Raw genomic sequence first — 23,840 nt, 5'->3', positions numbered from 1 at the left:
ATCATCATAATGATTATGATGATGCTGGTGAAAAGTTTTTGACAGTCTGACCTCCGATTATTTCAAATGTGCTGATATAAGTAACTGAGATAAATAGTTTGAGTAAGATGATGTTGACCATTGGTCAACAATAATTCAAAGTTGAACTCTTTTAAAGGTATATATGGAAATGGACACAGAGAAAAGAGAGAGAGAGAGAGATAAAGATGATAAAATAATGACATCATGTAACCAGGAGACATGACTGATATTCGGAAAGCAAAAGAAAGAGTAGTGAAAGAGTAAATTTTCCGAGTAATATTAGCAAAGGTTAGTTCATCATCTTTGGTCATCTTTTTTTACTCCTTGGTGGTGATCGGGCAATAAGAATGAATGAAAAAAAAACAAACTATACAATCATGTCATCAAAAGAAATGAACAAAATCCTTCATTTTTAGGAGATTTTCTTAGATTATGTGGATAAAGATGATATCAAGGTAATTCACCGTCCAAAAGAAAATGACCATTACTTTAGTTTTCTCTCTTTGCTTCTCTATTCTATTTTACCTTCGATTAATCATCAATTCTGAAGATTTTCTCCATCTTCATCTTATATATTTTTCCTTTTCAAATGGTAAATCTTTTCTCTTTTTTTTTCTTATTTCCAATTCATCCAAAAACGGCCATCCAACAAAGTGAATCATTTTCATGCTGATGACAAAGATGAAGAAGACAGAAAGAGACACAGAGATGAAGGTGAGAAAAGAGGAAGAGAATGAAGATAATGATGATAATCAACATCATTATCATCATTTCGATTAACAGTTTAAGCCCCATCATCTCAATGATCATTTCACCTTCTTTTTCCCATCAAATTGTGATTAGATGATGAAGATCAGAGTTTGATGATGAAGATAAAGATAAAGATAAAGATGATCATCTTCATCATGGAACATGGTTTTTGATAATATTATCATTGTTATACTTATATAATATTTTCCCTTTCTGTCCTTTTCCTCAATTCAGAGTCAATGGTTCGGATAAGACAAAAAGTTTCCTTGTTTTCTGCTTATTCCCGATTATCTTGATATTCACAATTATTGTCACGCAATTGAAGATAATCAGTTAAATATGGTTCATCTTTTAGCTTAACTATTTAATAATATTATTTATCGTTATCATTATCATCATATTAATGTTATCATAAACTTTTGTTTGTTATCCTTTAGTTTCCGGGATAAATAAATTACCAACTGAAACCGAGGAAAAGGAAAGGATAACAATTTAACCGATTGACAATTGATTGACAATTAAAGTTATCGAAGGGAGCAAAAACGATAATAATATGATGATATTATTTTCTCATTAATTTAATATTCTCATTTTTCAACATTCACATTTTGTGAGAATCATTAAGATGTAATAAAAAACTAATCATGTTTACAAATCTTAATTCGTTTCTTAATTATAATCTTCTTCCCTTATAATAATAATAATAATAATCTTGGATATTTAATTAGTTTACTCTAATTGTGAACTTACTTTAGTTGATTAACTCGATGTTGATATTAATCAACAGCAATCTATTGTTGATATCTAATCTTATGTGTGTGTGTTTTGGGTATCAGGTTTTTTTTTATCTGATTCTTTACTCTACTTTCATGATAATCGATTCAGAAACGATGATTATCATGATAAAGATAAAAAATGGAAAAAAAATTTCTTCAAGAGATTGAGAAAAAAAAACTTCCAACAAGAATCTGATTACATGGAAGAAAATAGATGAAGCGTATGTTAGCAGTGGGGATGGAGATGAGAAGATAATGAAAAAAATCGGATGAAGAATTGATGATCTTATGATGATCGAGAGAGAGAGAGAGAGAGAGAGAGAGAGATCAAAGGGCTCAAAAGAAAGATAAGTTACAGGAAACAAAGAGAAACGAAGTCTAGACTTTATTTTCCTGTTCGAAGTTATTGTTCAATGAAATATTCGAATTCGATCTGAAACACTCTAACGATATATCGTTATTATGATAATCTTTGCGAAAGGAGAAAATCCTTTTCGATAGTTTTGTTGTGATTGTACGAGTTTTCGTTAGAATTTGCGACTTTAAGGTAAGTTTGGAATTAGTTAATTTCTTTTCCATTATATTGATCATGGTGATTATTGTGAATGGACAATTTATAAGATGAAGATTATTTTGAAGATGTGAAAGTGAAGACATGGATAAGAATAAGAGTTTGAAGACAAATTGATTCGGTGTGAGTTTTAACACTCTCGAGTTTATTGACAAGATTATTCCAATTCTGGTTCAACATGTTCAGTTTGAGTTGTATCTGCATAATAACAGAAGATGCCAAGTGCATGAAGGGGATGTGGAAAAAAGGAAGATGAAAAGAGGATAAGAAGATGATGAGGAAGGAAAGTATCATTGGGAATATCACAGAGAAAATCTTTTCAGATATCATCTTCTTTATCGAATCTTAACTCGAGATATTAATACGAATTGGAAATAAATTTTATCTACACAATAAAAAGATGAAAATTGAATTTTCCACTCACCATAATGTAGATCAAATTGATTGATTCCATTTCTTTCTGTTCATTAGCTCATGAAAAATTCTTTGATTAATTATCTATTCAGAAATTGAAATCAGTTGAACTTGCAAATTTTGGTTCTCATTGATTCCTATTGAATTTGGATTGAATTTTACATGAAAGTATTGAGATTATTTCTATTCATGTTCTAAATATTGTAAATCAATCGAGTTGAATTACGATTTCGATTTCAACTATTTAATCGGACTGAAAGGTGATAATTAACTCTCATCAAGAGAACTTTTAAAATCAATTGGACGATAAGAGAACTGAAAATAGCCTGATAAGTTCGAATGTCCAGTCAATCAAAAGAAGAAATCATTTCGAGCTTTATTAATCTCCTTAGGCTTTTATATTTTTTTTCTCTCATTTTATTAAACTTTCGATATCGAAAGTATCAAAATCATAAGGATCGTTATCCTCATAGTCTTTTGATTTCATTCTGGTCAATTGTTAGATGAAATTGTTGAGCATTATAAGAGTTACAAGTGATGATTTTTTTTCTACCTCACCATTGATTTAACACTCGAGTAGATTTGATTTAATTCCAAGATCTTTTTTTTAATGAATTAAGTGTAATCATTACAAATCCTCGAATCTACCACAACAGTTAGACAACAATATCGAACTGGAAATCAGGAAAATAAACTAAACAGTTCACTGGAAAGGTCCAAGCTTATTAACTGATTACCTGAGTCCAAGTTTATTTTGTCTCTTGTTTTGGATGTTGAAAGAAGTAAAAAAAAGTTTTAATATCCTCTTATTAGAGCCAATTACTCAAAGTAAACTGGATCATCTTTTCAACTTTTTTCTTGCTTTTCAATAGATAATCAAAGGTGAACACGAACATGGACATGAACTTTCTCAATGGACATTCGACATCAATGATTATTAGATATTAGATTTTGAAAAAGATTCAGTTGATTTCTGTTAACTTTCACTTCCGTTTCTAATCAGTCCACTTGGTTCACAATTTGTGTTCCATGACATTGAATTGAATTTTATTGAAACTTTGAGTGATCTCAATGACTCTTTTTCTATCTGATATTTACCTTTAGTTGGTCACAATTCGAACAATAGATTTTTATAATATATTCTATGTATTGTATTGTTGTCGAATTTTATTGTATCGAAATCAATCAGAAAACGATCTTGACTTTGGTCAATTTTTAGGTTTGTAATCGTTTTTATCTCAAGTTTTATTTGAAATCTCACTTCCTTTTTGTTTACATACGCATAAGCAAATACAAGATGTATGTTAAAGATCTAGTTTTTCGTTGTATTTTGAGTTCGCTTGACTTATGTAGACAAAAACGCGTAAATATCCAACGATGCAGTTATATCCCACACTAAACGATCACTAATTGATAGAAAACATCCAAGATTAGACAGTAAAAAAGGTTTTAACTTTTTCGTTTGGCGCCAAAAAGTATCTGTCATCAATTTGTGGTGACTTTGGGTTGTGATTTCGTCCGAACGATCGAAAAATAAAAGGTATCGTTGCTGTCACCAGGATTCGAACCTGGGTTGTCGCGGCCACAACGCGAAGTACTAACCACTATACTATGACAGCTTCAGATAAAAGTTCAGTCGGAATTTCCCGTTTCAATCCTTTCATTTCATTCCTTTTGGGTTGGATTATCAATTGGAATCAACTTTCTTTCCAAGTCAACAACAAACTTTGATTGTTTGTAGATAACAATGAAAAGGGTTGGTAAACGTGAATCGATTGAATCATGATGATAAGAATGATGATGATGATGAAAAAAAAGGCTTGATGTTGTTTTTTTATCTTCAATGATAATGACAGGTTATAGTTGGTTGATTACATGATGAAGATGCTGGTGAATGGGATTTGGATGTGATGTGAACGGGCTTTGATTATATAAGAGTGTAAAGCGATGGTGCTTATATCTGAAGCTGTCATAGTATAGTGGTTAGTACTTCGCGTTGTGGCCGCGACAACCCAGGTTCGAATCCTGGTGACAGCAACGATACCTTTTATTTTTCGATCGTTCGGACGAAATCACAACCCAAAGTCACCACAAATTGATGACAGATACTTTTTGGCGCCAACTGAAAGTAAGCGAAACTCAAATTCAGAAAAGATCAACTACTTTTGAGATAAAAAAAGAAAAACGAACAAGAATTTTTATAAATTCTAATTGTGAGCAATTAAAATGATAAACAAACGAAAAAGAAATCAAATCAATAAATTCTCAACGATTGATTATCTTGTATTAAAGAAGAGTCGCGATTTCAACGTTGATATGGAAGATTATTGTAGGTGATACTGATGATTATGCAAATTGAATAATAATAATGAGGATAATTAATATTAAACGACTAAATGAATGGTAAATAATATTAAATAATGATGACAATTATACAAAGATAATGATAATGATACATAATAATGTAGATAAATTTGTTCTTTAGACAAAAAGGGATGAACCATTAACATGGTAATCGTAATAAGATGAACATTGATTTAGTTGTTTTTGTATTAAATTGTAATCTCCAATTATGTTGCTTTGTTATGGGAAAGAAATAAATATCTGTCACATTTTGTTTTCTCCAACATTATATCAGTTTCCATGGAGGTTGATGAAAAACTATGAAGCCAATCTTCATCTTCATCTTTACCACCGACTTATATCACTTGTATCATGAGAGGAGAGTATTGAACATCAGATTGGGATGAAGAAGAAGAAGACGAAGAGAGAGAGAGAATAAGCTACAAAAGGAGCGTAAAGAGATGGTGATGGAGAAAAAGATGAAGATGAGGATGAGGATGAGGAAGCAGAAGGACAAGAGGATGAGAGTGAGAGAGAAGAGGAGGAGGAGGAGATGGAAGATGAAGATGAAGATGAAGAGGGTAAAGTATCATGGTAATCAAATTAAGCAACCAATTGATTAACCGAATAGGAATAGGAATGTTCACTATTAAGTTTTGTCAGCCTGTTAATCATTTGGTGTCAAGATAATCGAGTAAGATGAATTTTCTAGCAAATTTAGTCAAAGATTTTCCTTATATATTATGTTTAGTATTCTGCCTTTTTCTTTATGATTCTGATGAGTTCAGGGGGCATTCTGATTCTGTCAGCATGACGATGATGATGATGATAAGAGATAAGAGAAAAAACTTATTCTCCTTTTTTCACTTCATCTTCTTCTTTATTTTCTCAATGGTTATCATCATCATTATCTCTCCTTTTTTCTTCTGTATCATCTTCTTTCCATTGGGTCAAAAAAGTAGATGAAACTAAATCACCAATCTTTACATGGAGAATTGATCTTAATCATGTGTTTTCATTGATAAAATTGTTCCCAATCTCATCAATCACTTTCATGTAATTTTTTCTACTTCTTCTCTATCGTCATCATCCTTTTCATCATCATTATCATCTGATTATTTCAAATGTTATACCATAGAAATGATTTAAATTTACCTATTGATTCAATCTCTTAATCTTCTTCCTTTTGGATGATTGTATCTCTCTCTCTCTCTCTCTTTCACTCTTTCCAATCATTTGTATCTTCATTATCTCAATGATGATATAACCATTTTAATCAAGAAAACAAGATTAACACTTCAATCAAAATAACTGATTTAATTGGAAATGTTGTTTAGCAAATTGTGTTGTACAAATCAATCTAATAGATGACAACTTATAATAGTCTTGAAAGTTTGTATCATTTTCTGGTTAAATATTAACACAATCAGTGAATTAGTTGATTCTCAATTTAAATGGTAATTCATCTTAAACCAGAAAAATTGATTTAATCACAACAGTATCAACCATTAAGGCCTATTAATCAATTTTAATTTCTCAAAATATGATTCCACTTATCGAATGCAAAATTTCATGATAATAATAATAATAATAAATTTCAATCTAATTTAATATTCATGTGGGTGAATATCTGTAGCTTTATAAACAATCAACTAAATATAAACACAATTAAAATGTTAAATTGTCTCAGTTGAGAGTTGATACTTTGATGATTTTCTAGAGGAAAATGTTTTCTGTCATTTTAATTGAGCTTTTTAACTGTTATCAAAGTTGATTATCTTTCGGTTTATAATATTTTAGCTTAATCATTTCACGAACCATTGAATTAACAGTTGATTAATGATTATAATGTGGTTGATGAGCACAAATGATAAACACAAGCAGGAAAAAAACAACAACAAGATGAGTTAAAATTATCAAGGTAAAAGGTGATAAAAGTTACGCAAGCTTGACCTTGGTATCGAATTAATAATAAAAAAGTAAAAGTATCGATAATCAGTTACCAGTTTTTGGGTTGTCGGGTTCGAACCCACACTTACACAGATTATAAATACAATGTTACCATGGAAACTGATGAAATGGGGAAACAAATGAGATGATGATGAAGATAATATTGTAGAAAATTAAATGTAATATAAGCAGATGGGAAAAAAGACCTTAGATCGCTTCTCGAACCGTTATTATTATTATCATCATGATTATTGTTAAGAGGGAGAGAGAGAGAGAGAAAGAGGATGATAGATGAGGGAGAAGATGAAGATGAGGATTACCGTTGTAAAAGGTTGGCCTTATTCACTTCACTGGACCGTATCGCATGTAAAAAAGGGCGAACTCCCTTTTCTTATCCATTATGTTCACGTATTCTGAGCTTTAATACCAACTGACATTAAATGGAACTTTCGATCTCTCTCTCTCTCTCTCTCTCTCTCTCTCTCTCTCTCTCTCTCTCTGAGGGGAGATATTTTTTATTCTCGATATTTGGACATACATTAGAACTCGATCTTTGTCCTTTAACTGATGATAGAAAACAAATCATTTCAAATAGAAAATTGGTGCTTTCGGTGTTGAGATTGTTTAGTTTCGGCTTATTTTCTCTCCTTTCTCACTCACTTTCTCCCATTCTCTTGTGCGATATCGGTTTTTATCTGTTTTTTGAATCATAATTTGTCGTCAAGGTTACTCGTTTTTTTTTGCATAGAAAAAGTTATCTATTCGGTTTAAACTGTCCAGATTAACAAAGAGAATTAAATTTAAAACGAAAAGACTATTTTTTTGTCATCATTTTGATGGTGATTTGATATTCGCACCAATTTTGACATCTAATAAGTGACCAGAGAAAGATACTAATGATGATGTAGATGAGGAAAAGAGATTAAGGTTTCAAATAGAGATTAAAATTAATCACTTTTAACATTTGGACAGTTATGATAGAGAATTTTGATAATTTTGATAAAATCAATAATTTTAATGAAATTTGCACAAATTTAAAATGATAAATTTGAATAATTAATTTTTCTCATTAACAATTCATGTTTGTTCATTTTAAGATGAAATTATTATCAATCGATAAATTAGTCAGCATAATAATTGGGAGAATCTCTTGTTCATAAAGAGATGGAATTTATCTTCAACAATCAAAAGATCGTCACAATGTTCATTGTGATTATTTGAGCGAAATTAATTGTTAGCATGATGAGAGAGAGAGAAAAAGTATCGAGAATGATTTGAAAATTTCTGAGGAATGTAATCTCAATTCTGGTTATTATCTATTCTCATCAATGATATATAATTTTCCCCCTTCATCATGAATCCTGAGGCTGTTTTACAGAACTAGAACCTGAAGGGATGAAGAATAAGCAATGATGATGATGAATCAAGATGATGAAGTAGAAGAGAAGAAAAATCATCAGATCAATAGTAAATTAGTTCGAAGGCAAATACACATACGCATTCGATGAAAAAATGTTTTCATCGAACGTATTTACTTCCACTCGATCATCATCATTACCTTTCATCTCTCTCTCTTTCTCTCGTTTTCTTCTATTTACTTCCAATGTAAACCTAAGTCATGATTCAGAATTGAATGAGAATTACATGATGATGAACTTTATTCGATGATAATTCGACTAAGTTATAGAATAAGAAGAGAAACTGATGATGATGGAGAAAAAAAATTAAAATAAGAAAAAATAATCATTCGAAAATCAGTAAATTAACAAACCATCAATTGTCTCATTCTTCATTGTATTAAAAGTTTCTTCGAGTTCATTTACTATTGGAATCATTATCTTCATGAACATCATGATAAACATTAGCATCCTCATCATACTTAAGAGATTGAGGTTGATCAACTGTAACAATGATTATTTGATGATCAAGTTTAATTTCAACTCTTAATTGTAAATCAATATTTGATCAGCCTAATTGTCTTCATCAACATAATTTCATTTCAATTTTAATTCAAATCAAATGATGAGAGATTATTACAAATTCAATTTAAATTGAATATGATAAGAGAGAGAGAGAGAGAGGGGAGGAGACCCACTGACAATTATATTCATGTAAATGATGAAGATAATAATGACTTTAAGTGATGATGATGAGGATGATTGTTGGGAAAATAAATAATCAGGGGAAAATTACATGGAAACTGAATCAGTTTTTTCTCCTCTTAGATGAATAAAAAAGTTCAGTGACATATTTTTGACTATTCTGATTCTGATTACATGATTTAAATGAATCATGTAGATGAGATGAAGGTTCATTTTGAAATACTATCAATTGCATACAATTAAATGTTAACTGTTCATTAAGGGTAATAAGTAATTTCTGTAGTTAATTATTAACTCTTTTTGTCTAATGATAATCAAATTTAAATCAAATGAATAAATGAATAAGTGATAACTAGTAATTAAAGTCTCTCTCTCTCTCTTTGAATATACTGATTGAAAGTTAATATCTTTCACACTATTAAGTTAAACCCAACAATTAACATAATTAAAATTATGAATTAATCTAATATTTTACTTGATTTAAGTTTGGTTAGTTACCTTTTCCATCAAATTGTTAACAATTAACTTTTGAATAGAGAAAATTAATTTCCCTTTTGTATTTGACTTGCACTTTTCTAAAGGTTAGCTGATAATCATTGACTGTAATTAATACAATCAATATATTAAATCAACTGTCAACCCAATCATATGATTGATTATCATTCGATTGTATTAAGAACCTTTGATTAAATTAGATTACGATTTTTGATTATCTAATCTTTTTGTTTATTCTCATATATTGATACACGATGAAAACTTTATCTTGTTAATTTTGTTTATTTTTGTGCTTCAAAGTTTTTTTTTCATTTTACCGTTATTCGGATGAAGGTGAGAGAGAATGATGAGAATGAGAAAGAAGATGATTATGATGAAGATGAAAATGAGGATATAAGTGGTCCTCAAGGTTGTCCATCGATATATTTATAGTTATATATGGAAGAGGAATAGAAAATGTATTAATATATTTTGGAGTAGAAGATGAAATTTTTACTGTTACCTTGAAGCTCTTCTTTTTGAGACTTTTCTTTACGCAGAAGAGGCAATCAAGGGGCGAAAAGAACATGGAATAAAGGGAAGCGAAAGAAGATGATGAGGAAGATAAAAAGACGCAGAGAGAGAGAGAGAGAGAGGTTTACATGAAAAGAAGAAGAAATTTAATCATAAGGAGTGAAAAGGGAAGATGAAAAAAAGATGAGATGAAAGAGTCTGGTTAAAATCGATGAAGATGAGAAAAAGATGATGATGATGATGATGAGGATGAGTAAGAGTAAGAGGGGTATCCTAATAAAAGAAAGAGAAGATAAGTATAGAATGATGAAGATGAAAGAGAAAAATTTTCATTCTGTTTCTGCATCAATTGAAAGAGAGAAACAAAAATCTCGAAAGACGGTAAAATCTGAAATATAAAGATAATGATGATGAATAAATGTTGATAATTTAACTTAAATTATCAATTAACACTCATCTTAACCATTAATCTGATAATTTGTCTAATTATCATTAAATTGTTAAGTTTTTGGTTCACTCTTTTAACAATGTTATCCAAATTAACTCATAATCAGTTGATATAATTTACTTTTTAACATCATGGCTGCATGAAAGTTATCAGAGCAAATAAGATATATGAAATTCATGAAATTGGATTAAATTTGCAAACTAAAATTTTCATGTAAGGTGAAAAATGATAAAAAACAATAACCCATTACATGAATATATATGGTTATTGCTAAATTGATAATGAGTTTTTGTTGTATGAAAATATGATGATGAAAAAAAAACTACTACTTCAGTATCATGGGAATGAATAAGTTGATAACATTGAGTAAGAAAAAAAAATAACAACAACAACACAGAAAGTTATTAGATTGAAAGAAATAACTTTGAAATCATTATGAATCCTTTTTACCCTTAGGGCTTTAAAGTTTGGATGAAAAAAAGGTGATGCTAGATGATGATGAGGGAGGACAAGGATGTGATGGGGCGAGAAAGTGAGTGAGAGAGTTAAAGATGAAAGAGAAAAGAGAGAAAAAAATAAAAGAGATGAGGGAAGAAAGTGGCACGCGATCTTGTTGCCTTTCTCTCTCTCTCTCTCTCTCTTCTTTCTTCTTCTTCTTTCATATGATGATGGTGATGAGAAAGAAGAGTAAAAGAAAGAAAGAAAGAAAGAAAGAAAGTGAATGTAACCATAGTAACTTCCTTTCGACTGGGAGTTTGCTCGAAATTATATCAAATAAAAGAGATCTCGTTTCCAAGGGAATGATAAGTTTTTGTTCTGATCTAAATCGAGTTTCGAGTTTGCGTTACAAAATTTTAGCTTCGCAGAATCTCACTCTTCTTTCTTTCATCTCTTTCTTTGTCTTCATTTTCTCTCTCTCTCTCTCTCTCTCTCTCTCTCTCTCTCTGTCTCCTACCTGGTTTTGGTTCTTTTAGTTCGAGTCCGGTTATTCAGTTTATTGCCTTTCGAAAGCCACGCGATCACATCTTTTTCTTCTTATTCTTTTCTTCATTTGCCCGTAAATTTATTCTTCTTCTTATTCGATTCTTTTCTTTGCCCCTTTTTAAGATTATCATCTTTTTTCTCTTCTTTATCTTCTCTTTCTTCTCATCTATCTAATTTTTTTCTCTTCTTACCCTTTTCATCTTTTATTTTTGTTCTTCATCATCTTTTATCAAATCACTTAAATCACCATCATCATCACATTTCTTAATCTTAATCAACTGTCTTTTCCTTGTTTGTTTTAGACAAAAATTTAAAATCAAACCAACAATTTAAATCACCAATCCAAATCTTCACAACACAAACACACATAACAAAACGATAAGTTGAACACCAAGACACAAACAACAAACAACAACAATTAACTGATTCATATTCAATTCTGTCTACTCTCTCTCTCATTTACTCTGAAAATCCTCTGTCTGTCTCTCTTTCTGTGCCTGTGCTGGTTATCATCATTATCATCAATAAATTAATAACAACCTCAACCTTTTTTGATATAAATATAAATTCAACTTTCATCAATATTTTTGAGTCTCATCTATGTGAGTGTCACCAAATCAAATTTGAAAGTTAATCCAATTATCTGAAATTCATCAGCAAAAGGTGCCAACAAATATAATAATAATAATAATATTAAGTGAACATCATCAAAAATTTTTGCTAAATAATTTTTGTGCTCATCAAATTTGATCACCAATCGGCAAATTTAATTGTTGTTGTTTCGTTTTCTTTTCTTCTTTTGCTATTTATCTAATCGATAAATTTACCTGTTATATTATATTATTATTATTATTATATATCGATAAAATATCAAATTGAGAAGCAAAAATTGCCGAAGTCCTGGAAATTGTTATTAGGAACGGGATTGATTCACGTTCCAGTGAACCTGATACCCTGTCAGCCCATTTAACCTCCTCATCGCCAATCGAAAGGGATAATAATAATAATAAAATTTTACTCGACTCGCAACAAATTAAACAAGATCACGACCTGGAAGACGAATCATCAGAATCTTTTAATCTCTCCGAGGATACAATTATGAACGGAATGGATTCCTCATCAGTATCATCATTACCACAGCAAAATGGTAACTCCATGCACAATGCATCAGCCTCATCAACAGGTTCTCAGGATGATTCAGAAGATTCGAAAACCAATTTAATTGTCAATTATCTACCTCAGACCATGACACAGGAGGATATTCGTGGTCTATTTGCTTCCATTGGTGAGGTTGAATCATGTAAACTGATTCGGGATAAGGTCACTGGTCAATCTTTGGGTTACGGCTTTGTGAACTATGTTAGATCAGATGACGCTGAGAAAGCAATTAACACTCTTAACGGACTAAAGCTTCAAAATAAGACAATTAAGGTAAGAAGATAATTAATCTGTTTCTTTGGTGTTTTTTTTATCAGAATCGGAATCAGAATTTGAGTTTGAAATTGGAATTGGAATTGGAATTGTTTGTTCCAGAAAAACTGTTGCACATTCATTGAGAATATTGTTCTTGTATTATTATTATTGATCTTTTGATTTTTGGTTCTCTTGTTATTACAATACTTAATAATCTCATGTCATTAGTTAACAATTAATTACTTGCTGTTAATCAGCCTCAGGCGGTTTACTTTTAACGAGGAAAAGGGGAAAAAGATAACAAATAACTGGTTATTAATTTGCTTGATCCGAAATACTATTTAATATTATTAATCACAAGTACAGTTTATTTTCATGTTCAATTTATTGTTGTCATAAAATTGGTGAAAACATTGATGTCAATTGATTTGCATTATTATTGTTTGCACGCGTTTTCGTACTCTTGTCATTTACGTGCTAAAACGCGTGTCAAAACGTGCGTTACTTTTTCTCTTTTGTTATATTGCTCCTTCAACTCTCTCTCTCTCTCTCTCTCTCTCTCGCGTTCTCTATGGAATAAATTTAAAAACTAATTCTGATATCTTTTTGTCTTCTCACCCATTTTATCATAATCTTTATCCTCCTTCTCGTCATCTTTGTATCCACCATCACAATAGTACAATCAATGGTGTGGTAAACATCATCGGCTTTATTTTCATCATCATTATCATCATTTGTCTCTCTTTCTTTTTTTCTCTCTCTCTCTCTCTCTCTCTCTTCCCTATCGATTTTAATGGAAAAAGGGCTTCCCTAGGGATGATAGGGAATAAACTATTTCTCTCCCTTTTCATCTTCCTCCTTCTCTTTTTATGCTTTAACTTTAACATTCACCTTTTCTCTCCCAAGCATATTCTATTTCTAATCTTTATCTTCCACCTTCTCTCTTTCTCTCATCCTCCTCCTCCTTTTAATCTTCCATCAGTTTCTTTGTCTTCTTTGTCTCTCTCTCTCTCTCTCTCACTCTCTATCATCTCGTCCCTTTTCCCGGTGGTTAAAAGAGGTCACTTAATACTCGAATCACTTACCGTTAAGTTTATCTAAAGCTAAAGAATCTGAACATTTACCAGAATTTTATCTCAACTTGATTATTCCTTATTTATCTTTACTCTCTACTCTGTTTATCTATCAGAATTTAATCTTAATTTTGCTTTTATTTGTATCAATATCTTTCATCTTATCATTACCATCATCATCCATTTAATTCAATTAACATGAGAATTTCCTTCCTATTTCATGACGACGATGATGATAATTCATTTTTATCGTTACCATTATCTCATCATTTGTATTTATGTGACAATATGTTTGACATTTTTGTTTGAAACAATGAAACCTCAATACAACAGTAACGAGAAAAAATTATTCTGTTTATTTAATGTTAAGCAAATATTTGGGTTAACATGATGGCGAACAAAAAAAGATGCGGATCATTTAATATCCTGATTAAGGATGAAGCAAAAAGATTAGGATATTTTTTTATCTAATCAATTTTGATGAGATAATCAATTGAACTGATTAGATATTTTCACTCTCAATCGATAACCCATGAGAATGACATTGACTTTTAATATTCACATCAAAATGTTACGATAATTGAATCAAACTTTTTTTTCAAATTCTCTCTTCCAATGATTAATTATAATAGTTAATCAATCAAAGTTTTGTCGAAAGGTAATTTGTCTATTTTCCCTAATTAAATCTTCAAAAAGTTGGTTGTATTAATAGTGATGAAGATTTCTCATTGTAATGATTATCATCTTGTTACAATTTCCATAACTGAAAATTGAAAATGATAATAATTGTTATCATGAAGAAAGAGAATTGATTTTTTTTTCATCTTCTCCATGATAATAAGACATTGAAACTGTGAATATTTGTCATTTCTCATCAGAATCATGATGATGTTGATTCTGAAATTTCATTCAAGTGTAAATTACTTTCTCTCTAAGTCTCTTTTATCATTTCATCCTCATCTTTTCACTTGTCTCATCATCTAGTTGATAAAGTTACAGATAAATAATTCAATACATAGTTTCATTGATTCTGATTCATTCTTGATTCACTATTATCATGAAATATCTGTTTACTTTACCAAATCACGTTGATGATAAGGAAAAAGATGATAACTCGTACTCATCATCTTCTTATCCTCATCATCCTGTGTATCTGAATTAACGTAATAATAAAACAACAATAATAGTCAACATGGTGAACATTAATGTATGCTAATTGTTTCCATGATAAGTGAATAATAATAACCACAGAAAACGAGCCAATGAGCTGGAAGAGAGAGAGAAGAATAAAAAAAATGATTAGATGCTAATCAAGAATAATCAGAAACTATTATCAAGAGACATCATGTCACATGATAGAAAGTCTGAGATGTTCAGAATTTTAAATTATCCTTGGAAAATGAATCTAAGGATAATCTTTTTTTTTTCGAACATTTTTACATTTTCATGTCAACTTTTGATATTCTTTCTTTTTAGAGAATTTCTTTTCTCTTTTCTCTTCATGATCATCATTAACATGATGATTCTAACACCTACAATGAAACCTTTTCGAATAGAATGAAATAAATATTATAAACTGGGAAGGAAATTCAACTGGGAGTAAAAAGAAAAAGTAAATATGATATTAGCATAGAAAAAAGTTTCCTCTATTGTTTTCTTTTATTCTTCTTTTCTCATCTCTCTTTTATCTTCATCTTGTTTCGAATTTTCTTTTACTTTTTCTCATCATCATCTCTCTTTTCTCATATAAATCTTACTTAAAGATTTATTGGTTTTGTTCATTGAAATTGATCTTCCATGAATACATTTATGTGTATGTAGATATCTTGATAATAATAATGATAAATAATATAAACATTACTGATTTTCTCTGTGATGAAAACATGGGGAAGAAAAAGACAGACAGACAGACAGAGACTATGGAGATGATGGGGTAGAAAATGAAGATAATGATGAAAATTCTGATGATGATAACATTAAATACTTTAAACGTTAAGATGATGAGAATCTTTATCTTCCATTTCATGGGCCTTCGGAATTATTATCATTATTACTCATGTCGATGTCATTTATTTTGTTTATAACTTTTCAGAAAAAGATAAAACATTTATCTATCAACCTCTCTCTCTCACTCTCTTTCTCATTCTTTATCTTCTCATCATTAACATCATTTTATTTCCTTTATTTATTTTATCATCACAATATCCTTTTCATCCTCATCCTCTTCCTGATACAATCTAATAGTAGATATTTTTTTCATTCTGAGTGCTTCATTTAAGTTCACTGTTTAGTTTAACTCCAATTAAAGGTAAGTATTTTACTCTTGATCTTCGATTCTCATCATCATAATCAATCTCATCATCTACTCTCTCTCTCTCTCTCTCTTTCTTTCTTTCTTTCTTTCTTTCTTTCTGTAAAATATCATTTCAAGTTCGCAGATAACATTAAATCAACTTAAGCTTTTCTTATTTCTCATCTATTTATCTCTTTTACTTTTACTCTTTTGTGTAATATTAAAGTAACTTATATATTTTTCATCATTCCTCTTTCTTTATCTCCTTCTACTACTATACTCAACCATTTCACCCAATAATCAATAATCGAAGCTCAATAATAACCATTTACTTTATATATGGAAACACACATAGAGAGATATTGAAAGAAAATTGGATGAGAATGTAATCTAAGACATTCTGTTACCATCGAATCTAAATTTTCATTATTATTATTATATATTAACATTGATAATGAGAGACATGATGTTTTTCCATGATTCTATCCACCAGAACTCAATTCAGAGAAGATGATTAGAGATAAAGTGAGTAAGAGAGAAAGATCAAGAGAGCAACATAAAAAGTGAGAGTTTAATTAAAGTGATATCAAATTTCTTGTTCTCTTCATTGTGTTTACCGTTAATATTTTGTATCTGAATAACAAGGCAACTATTAGGAAATCACTGATTCGAAGCTGTTTGTTTAATGAATATGTTTAATATGTATTATATATGTGATCTGATCATTTTCGTATATGATTATAATAATGAGAAACCAGGATAATATTACTTTATCTTGATTATCAGTATTATTTATGCTCAAGGAACCACATTCAAGTCCACAATAGTTTCACTGGTTGTCTTGTTTTTTTTTACAGTTACTTTTACTCAATAATAATAATACAATATGCATTTATATTGTTATACATGAAGCAAATATCATGAAAACAATAATAATAACAACAAGAACCAGAAAACCAAGCAAATACAAATACAATAAGCATAACCAGAAATGAAATGTAACCAAAATAATTCCCGATTCTCAGAATTAACCAAAAAAAAAACAGTTGATGATGTTTCTTAATGATTGATTATTTGATGATATTAAATAAACTGCCTTATGATTATCATGTTTCAAACTATTTATATAATATATATTTTTCGTTGTGATTGTTTGATTGGATAACCAAGTGATATTTAAATTCTGTATTAATAATAATGATCGTCTCTCTCTCTCTCACTATTATTTATCAGGTTTCTTTTGCCAGACCGAGCAGCGAAGCCATAAAAGGAGCCAATCTTTACGTTAGTGGTTTACCTAAGGCCATGACACAACAAGAATTAGAACAACTATTTGCACCTTATGGACGTATAATAACATCACGAATACTTTGTGACAATATTACAGGTAACATAAAAAAATAGATTTAACTTTATATTTTTCTTCTTCTTCTTTTTTTTCATATTCCATGTAACCAAAATATATAATATTAGGATAAATGGCCGCAAGGCAAATGGGAAAATAGAATTCACTTTTTTTTCCAATTTATGTGTTATATGTATTTTTAGACATTCATAACTTGTCGTGCTGAAATTATTGAAGAAACAGCAATAATATGAAATAATTTATCCATCACTTGACTTGAAACATTTATCTTTTAAATGTCCATATAATAGTTATCACTTTGTATTTTATCAATTTGATAGCATTTGATTAATATAATAACAATTTTCCAGAATTGTGATAGATGATTGTTCAAGTTATCGTTTCTCAGGATTATTATTGTTTTTGATAATTCGAGATTGATAATTTCCATTTGGTTTTGTCTTTAATTTTTTTTCTGTATGGAAAAAGTTTTATATTCAATTGAGAGGTAATCATTTAATCATTTGCCAGGGGAAAAGTATTACAATTGTTAATTGTGTTAATAAGATTAACCTCTTTTTTTTCATGATTAAATGTTATTCTGTAATATATTATTATGAAAGGTAATTTGGTTAAATGGTGATGATTATAATGCTGATGAAGATGAAAATGATTAGCAGGAAATAAAAGAAATAATAATTTTCTATTCCTAGGGAAGGATAATTATCATTATTATATCGTTTTCTTCAATTTTCATGATAGAAATATGAATTTCAGAAAGATAATTTAATTTGGTGAGACTTTTTTTTGTTTAAATTAATTGGGATGATATTTTCTTTTTGTTTCCAAATATTGAGAAGGTGTCGGGTTTGTCCGATTTGACCAAAGGATAGAGGCCGAAAGGGCCATTAAACATTTACATAATACGATCCCGGAAGGAAGTAGTGACCCGATAACAGTTAAATTTGCCAATAACCCAAGCAATAATGCCAAAGCCCTCGCTCCTCTGGCCGCATATCTTTCACCTCAGCGTCGATTTGCTGGACCAATTCATCATCCAGCAAACCGATTCAGGTACATTCCCCTGTCACCGATAACCAGGTAAACAGATAATTTTATTTCATTCTTTTCTAATTTTATGTTTTTGTTTTTTTCTTTTCTTTTTTCTTTTCGTCTTCTTTTATATATACTTTTTCTCGCCTTCTTTTTTCCTTCGACTTCAACTTGTGTCACACTTTCGTTGTTCCTCTTATCATTCATTATCATTGTATTATCGTGTATCATTAATTGGAACAGATATTCACCGTTAGCTGGAGATCTACTTGCAAATCCACTTCTAGCAACAAACGCTGTTAATGGTACTGGTTGGTGTTTATTTGTGTATAATCTTGCCCCCGATACCGAGGAGAACCTTTTATGGCAACTATTTGGTCCTTTCGGTGCTGTCCAAAGTGTTAAAGTAATTCGTGATCTTCAAACAAACAAATGTAAAGGCTTCGGTTTTGTTACCATGACAAATTACGATGAAGCTCTGGTTGCCATTCAGAGTCTCAATGGTTACACTTTGGGCAATCGAGTTCTTCAAGTCTCTTTTAAAACGAGCAAAAACAAATGTTAAGTCTACGTATAAATTAGGAGATTCGTGATGGTTAACAAATAACAAGTAAGATAAAGGAAAAGGAAATGATTCAAACAAAAAATAGAAAAGAGAAGAAAAAAGAAACTCAATTTTTTATATAATAACAATAATAGGAAACGAAAATTAATATAACAACATCAAGAAAAAGTGATGGAGATTCAGAGGAAGATGATGAAATGTTGAGATGGAAACTGAATCGCCAGAAGATCTCAGGGTAAAGATGATGATGATGATGATAATGATGATGATAGAATCAACATTTGAGAGAGAAAATTTGAAAAAGAAAACGTAAATCAAGTTCTAAGCCTTCTCGTCATTTGCATAATCATTTAAATACAACGAATTCTATTCAGTAAATTAGTTACACTTGAAACAATTTCCAAATTTGATCATCATCATCTTCCGGTTGATATTTGATCATCAATGGGAATTTAATTTCAATTGAAAATCATCAGAATTCATATTGACCAGAGTGACCATTTGAGTGAAATTTTTAAATTTCCTGTTTGCTTTTTCAAGTGTAACTAAATCAAGTGATTTAATTTGGCAATTTAATTGCTAATGTTAATGGCGAACTTGTTGATTGTTTTAAACAATTTACTTGATTTACGTTTTGTTTTTTATTTAATTGTTGCTACGCTCTCATCTTTTATATTGATGATTAACTAACTGATATGAGTCTTGGATCAATTGTTACAATTAAGATCAAATCTAGTCAATCAAATGTCCTTAATTAACTTGCAATCATTTAGGTTAATTGAACCAATTTACATCTCTGATTAATGGTGAAATTAAATCAAATGTTAAATCTTGGGTTTGTTTTCATTATCTCATTTGAATCAAGAAGCTTGTTTTTTAATCAACAACAAATCAGATTAATCAGTAAATTCACTTACTATGAGAGGGTTGATACAATTTAGCTAATTAGTTATTAGCAAATTTGTTCAATCAACAAAACGTATTCATCATTTGATTCAATGTTTTCAGCTGATTACTAAGATTAAAATCAGAGGGAAAGATGAACAGTTAACCCAACTAATTAAGGATAATTGTTAAATTGTAGCAATAAGATAATTGAGAGAAAGGTGCTAATCAACTGATTTAAATCATGATAATGAAATGCTACAAATTGAAATTAGATTTTGATAATAAGTCAAAAAGTTATTCTCAATGATCAATATTTGTCATTATGATTTAATTCAGTTTAGTTTCAATTGAATTCATGATAAATGTCAATTATGGTGATTTTCTTACATCATCATCATCATCATTATCATCATCATCTTCCTACTCTTACTGTTATTTTCTGTTTTCATCTTCATCATCATCTTCAAATCTCCTTAGTTACAAATCAATTACAATCTAAAAATTGCTCTTGATTCATGAAGATATTGTTACAACAACAACAACAATCACAATGGAAATGAGCAATTTATTGATTAACCATTAATTTATTATAATCAATTGCTGATGAAACCTTATTTTTTATTAAACAACAATGATAACAAAAGATGATCATCTAACAATTGACAGAATTGGACAGAAGAAGAAACAAAAAAAAACTCAGAAAGTTCTGAGAATACACAGAAAATTCAATTGAATCGTTTTCATGTTTCTTTTGTTTTTTGTTATTCTTAACATTCCGTTTCCAATCATCCTCATCTTCTTCATCCTTCTCTCTCTCTCGTTCTCTCTCGTTCTCTCTCTCTCTCTCTCCTGACTCTTAAATAATCTTTTCCATTTTATCGATTAATCGATTTCGATTGATTTTGAGTGCATCTCTCTCTCTTTTTATCTTCTACACAAACTCAACGAAAAAACGGAAAAATTTCCATTCTCCTTTTACTTTTCATCATTTTCATTATTCTTCTCCTTCTCATCCTCATCCTTTTTTTTCTCTTCATCTTCTACCCTCCTCATGCTCATCTATTTATTTTCTGTTTCGAATATCAGATAATATTATATAAGATTTTGTGTCTCTCTTTCTTTTTTCTTGTCGACAAAAAAAAATAGAAAAAAAACCAAAAATTCTTTTCTTACTTTTCTCTTTAACATTCGAAGATGAAGAAGAAAAATATCGAACATAAAGTTTCATTATTTTCTCCTTTAATTTAATTCTAGTCCTTTACGTTTTTCATTCCGTTCGAATCATCGACATCATGATTACCATGAACATTATTATGATTACATTTTATTATCATTATTATCTGATCACTTTCACCCTGAAAAAACAAAACCTTTCAATAACCATCATGATAAAATGTTTGCTTTTCAATCAATTCAAATTTCCCACCTAATGTTATGATTATATTATTATTGATATTTGAGTGGCTATTTCAACAAAACTAATTATTATTATTATATAATTAACAATGTAAACCCTTAATTATTTGTTTTTTTCATCATTTAATCATAACCATTATCAATTTGTCTTTAATTTGTCTTTAAACTTTAATTATGATCACTTATTTACTAATTATATTTACAAATGAATGGAAACTTTCAACTATTATTATTATTATTATATTCAAAACTTTTCAATGTGAAAACAAATCGATTATTATTATTATGATGAGTTGATTAATTATCTTAATTGTTGGGGGCCAAGATGAAGATTTTTGTATCTTTTATCATTCTATAAGAAGAATCTTCCCTTTTTCTTATTGCCCTTTCTTTTCTTCTCTTTCTTTTTCTCTGTCTTTTTTTTTCTTTCATATTTTCTTCCTCATGAAATATTGGCTCAATTGAATTACCGAACGTGTTACCGGTTGATTAACACCAAGCAACAATTAAATGTTCACCAAAAATTGTTTTATAAAATTAATGCAATTAATCAGCAAATCAATTGATAGGAAATTCAACTGATAATATATAAAACTATATTTTCATCAGATATCATATTGATATGTAATACATGTTACATGGTTTCTTTTTTGTTCTCATGAAAACTTCCCACCCTCAGAATTAACTCATTAATTGACAACAGAATGATAATCAAAATGGAATAATAATAAAATTCTGATCATCATTTAGATTGTAATTACACTATTATACAACCGAAACCATGGAGAAAATATCAGAGATGAAGATAAAGATGAAGATAATGATGATAACCAAGGAAGATGAACGAAAATAATAATAATAATAAGTAAAAATAGTGAATATTTCACTTTTTCTCCATCATCATCTTCATCTTCATCTTCTAATAATTCAAAGTTTTTCTCCATCAATACGAAAAAAAATGATATTAAGATGTTTTTCTCTCTTCATTCAATTATAAATCATCATCATCGAAAACAACATCGCCTATTGATCATCTATTGAATTTCATCACAACATCATTGTCATCTAATGGTTAATACAATTAGGCTTCATCTTAATTCCCATTGACAAACAAACAACAAACAACAACAACAAAAGAGTAAAAATATCTCATAAAAAAACATCAACATCTCATCACGATTATGATTATACTTTACAACGTAATTTAATTATATTCTTGATTATTTTGCTTCTTCCATACAACAATTTTGCTTCATTCTACTTTTTAACTTAACCCAAAACTAAATTAACCCAAAAAAAACCACAAAAAACAAAACAATTTGTTAACAGCACTTACAATTTACTTATATCATTATCTTCAATCTCTAATTATTATGATTATTATTGTCTTATTATTATGATTATTATTATTATCATTATCATTCTTAACCTAATTATGATTATTTGAGCAACAAAATTAATATTTTACAATAATTACAATTTTTTCTTGTGTGTGACATTTTTGGCTTAAAACTTGATTTATATTATTTACTCCTTTTGCCACCCACTCTACAATCAACATCAACAACACCGATAAACAAACAACAACAACAACAACAACATCAACATCAACTGTCAACAACTATCAACAAACAACAATGCGAAATGCGAGATCATCAGATGATGATGATGATGAAAAAAGACCAATCAATTGATTCTTATGATGTTATATTCACAATTAACTGGATTCTTTTTCAACTCAATTCTAACTTAATTTCCTATCTAATTACTCAAGTCAATAGGAATTGTCATCATCAATTTTTGGATTGATTTTCAATTGGAAACTTTTTCGTTTCTACTAATACTTAATAATATTATCAATCAAGCGAATGTTAAAATCAACAATCAAATGACATGGAAATTGTTTTTTTTTCTAATTCATGATCATCACTGATTTACATGAATATCAATTGACATGGAAGGAAAAAAATATCAGAAAGAGGAATAAGGAAGAAAAATTAAAAAGAAAAGAGTAAATCGATTGACACATTATGCGAAAAATGTTGACAAACAAATGGGAAATAATTGTCACCATCATCTGAATATATTTCCAATTGGAATGGACTGAGAAAATTTGTCGAATACGTAAACAAAAAAGTTCTAAATTTGGACAAAAATAAAAATTTAAACTAAAAAATTGTAATAATACTTATGATACCTAAAGAAACAATTGTGTTCCTTTGATGTGTCGTTTTCACACATTGAGGTGTTTTTTTTGCTGATCCTTTCTACCCGAACCATTGGTACTAAGGTCATTAAATACTTCACGAACTATTGTAAATAGATTTACAAATATAAACGGGGGGTTGGTAACAAGTAAAGGCCGATGATTTAAATTAATAAATTCTCTTGTCTTTCAATAACAATTATTTCAAATTCGCGGATTAA

The 23,840-nt window shown here is 29.4% G+C and overlaps 1 protein-coding gene, 1 long non-coding RNA gene and 2 other non-coding genes across 6 annotated transcripts; 3 read left to right on the top strand and 1 right to left on the bottom strand.

Annotated features, from left to right (window-relative positions):
* The first annotated feature begins 354 nt into the window (after positions 1-354).
* On the top strand, positions 355-1,381 carry LOC128387495 (uncharacterized). Its single transcript, XR_008325035.1, has 3 exons — positions 355-476; positions 676-735; positions 1,006-1,381. It is a non-coding gene; the product is annotated as an uncharacterized LOC128387495 (long non-coding RNA).
* A 2,698-nt stretch (positions 1,382-4,079) lies between these two features.
* Positions 4,080-4,151, bottom strand: Trnah-gug (transfer RNA histidin (anticodon GUG)). The gene has a single exon. It is a non-coding gene; the product is annotated as a tRNA-His (tRNA).
* Positions 4,152-4,497: 346 nt separating this feature from the next.
* On the top strand, positions 4,498-4,569 carry Trnah-gug (transfer RNA histidin (anticodon GUG)). Its single transcript has one exon. It is a non-coding gene; the product is annotated as a tRNA-His (tRNA).
* Positions 4,570-11,361: 6,792 nt separating this feature from the next.
* LOC128387447 (ELAV-like protein 4) lies at positions 11,362-23,796 on the top strand. Of its 3 annotated transcripts, XM_053346648.1 has the most exons (5): positions 11,365-12,798; positions 17,380-17,533; positions 18,349-18,592; positions 18,788-19,154; positions 22,499-23,796. In XM_053346648.1, exons 1-4 carry the CDS (start codon positions 12,466-12,468, stop codon positions 19,107-19,109), a joined length of 1,053 nt encoding a protein of 350 aa, XP_053202623.1. In that variant the 5' UTR covers positions 11,365-12,465; the 3' UTR covers positions 19,110-19,154; positions 22,499-23,796. The 3 variants fall into 3 exon arrangements, with proteins under 3 accessions (XP_053202624.1, XP_053202623.1, XP_053202625.1); XM_053346649.1 differs by having other exon boundaries at positions 11,362-12,798; positions 18,352-18,592; positions 18,788-23,796; XM_053346650.1 differs by having other exon boundaries at positions 11,367-12,798; positions 18,349-18,565; positions 18,788-23,796.
* Positions 23,797-23,840: the final 44 nt, after the last annotated feature.

The sequence above is a fragment of the Panonychus citri genome, unplaced genomic scaffold, assembly GCF_014898815.1.
Source record: "Panonychus citri isolate SS breed McGregor unplaced genomic scaffold, ASM1489881v1 Contig00090, whole genome shotgun sequence".
Taxonomy (NCBI): domain Eukaryota; kingdom Metazoa; phylum Arthropoda; class Arachnida; order Trombidiformes; family Tetranychidae; genus Panonychus; species Panonychus citri.
This window is presented reverse-complemented; position numbering and strand designations above follow the sequence as displayed.

What these genes read in the sequence shown, in the direction of transcription:
- LOC128387447 (XM_053346648.1), top strand. Translation starts at nt 12,466, where the DNA reads ATGAACGGAATGGATTCCTCATCAGTATCATCATTACCACAGCAAAAT. An exon ending in TTCAAAATAAGACAATTAAG is followed by an intron (nt 12,799 to 17,379) that starts GTAAGAAGATAA and finishes ATTATTTATCAG; the next exon opens with GTTTCTTTTGCCAGACCGAG. An exon ending in ACTTTGTGACAATATTACAG is followed by an intron (nt 17,534 to 18,348) that starts GTAACATAAAAA and finishes CCAAATATTGAG; the next exon opens with AAGGTGTCGGGTTTGTCCGA.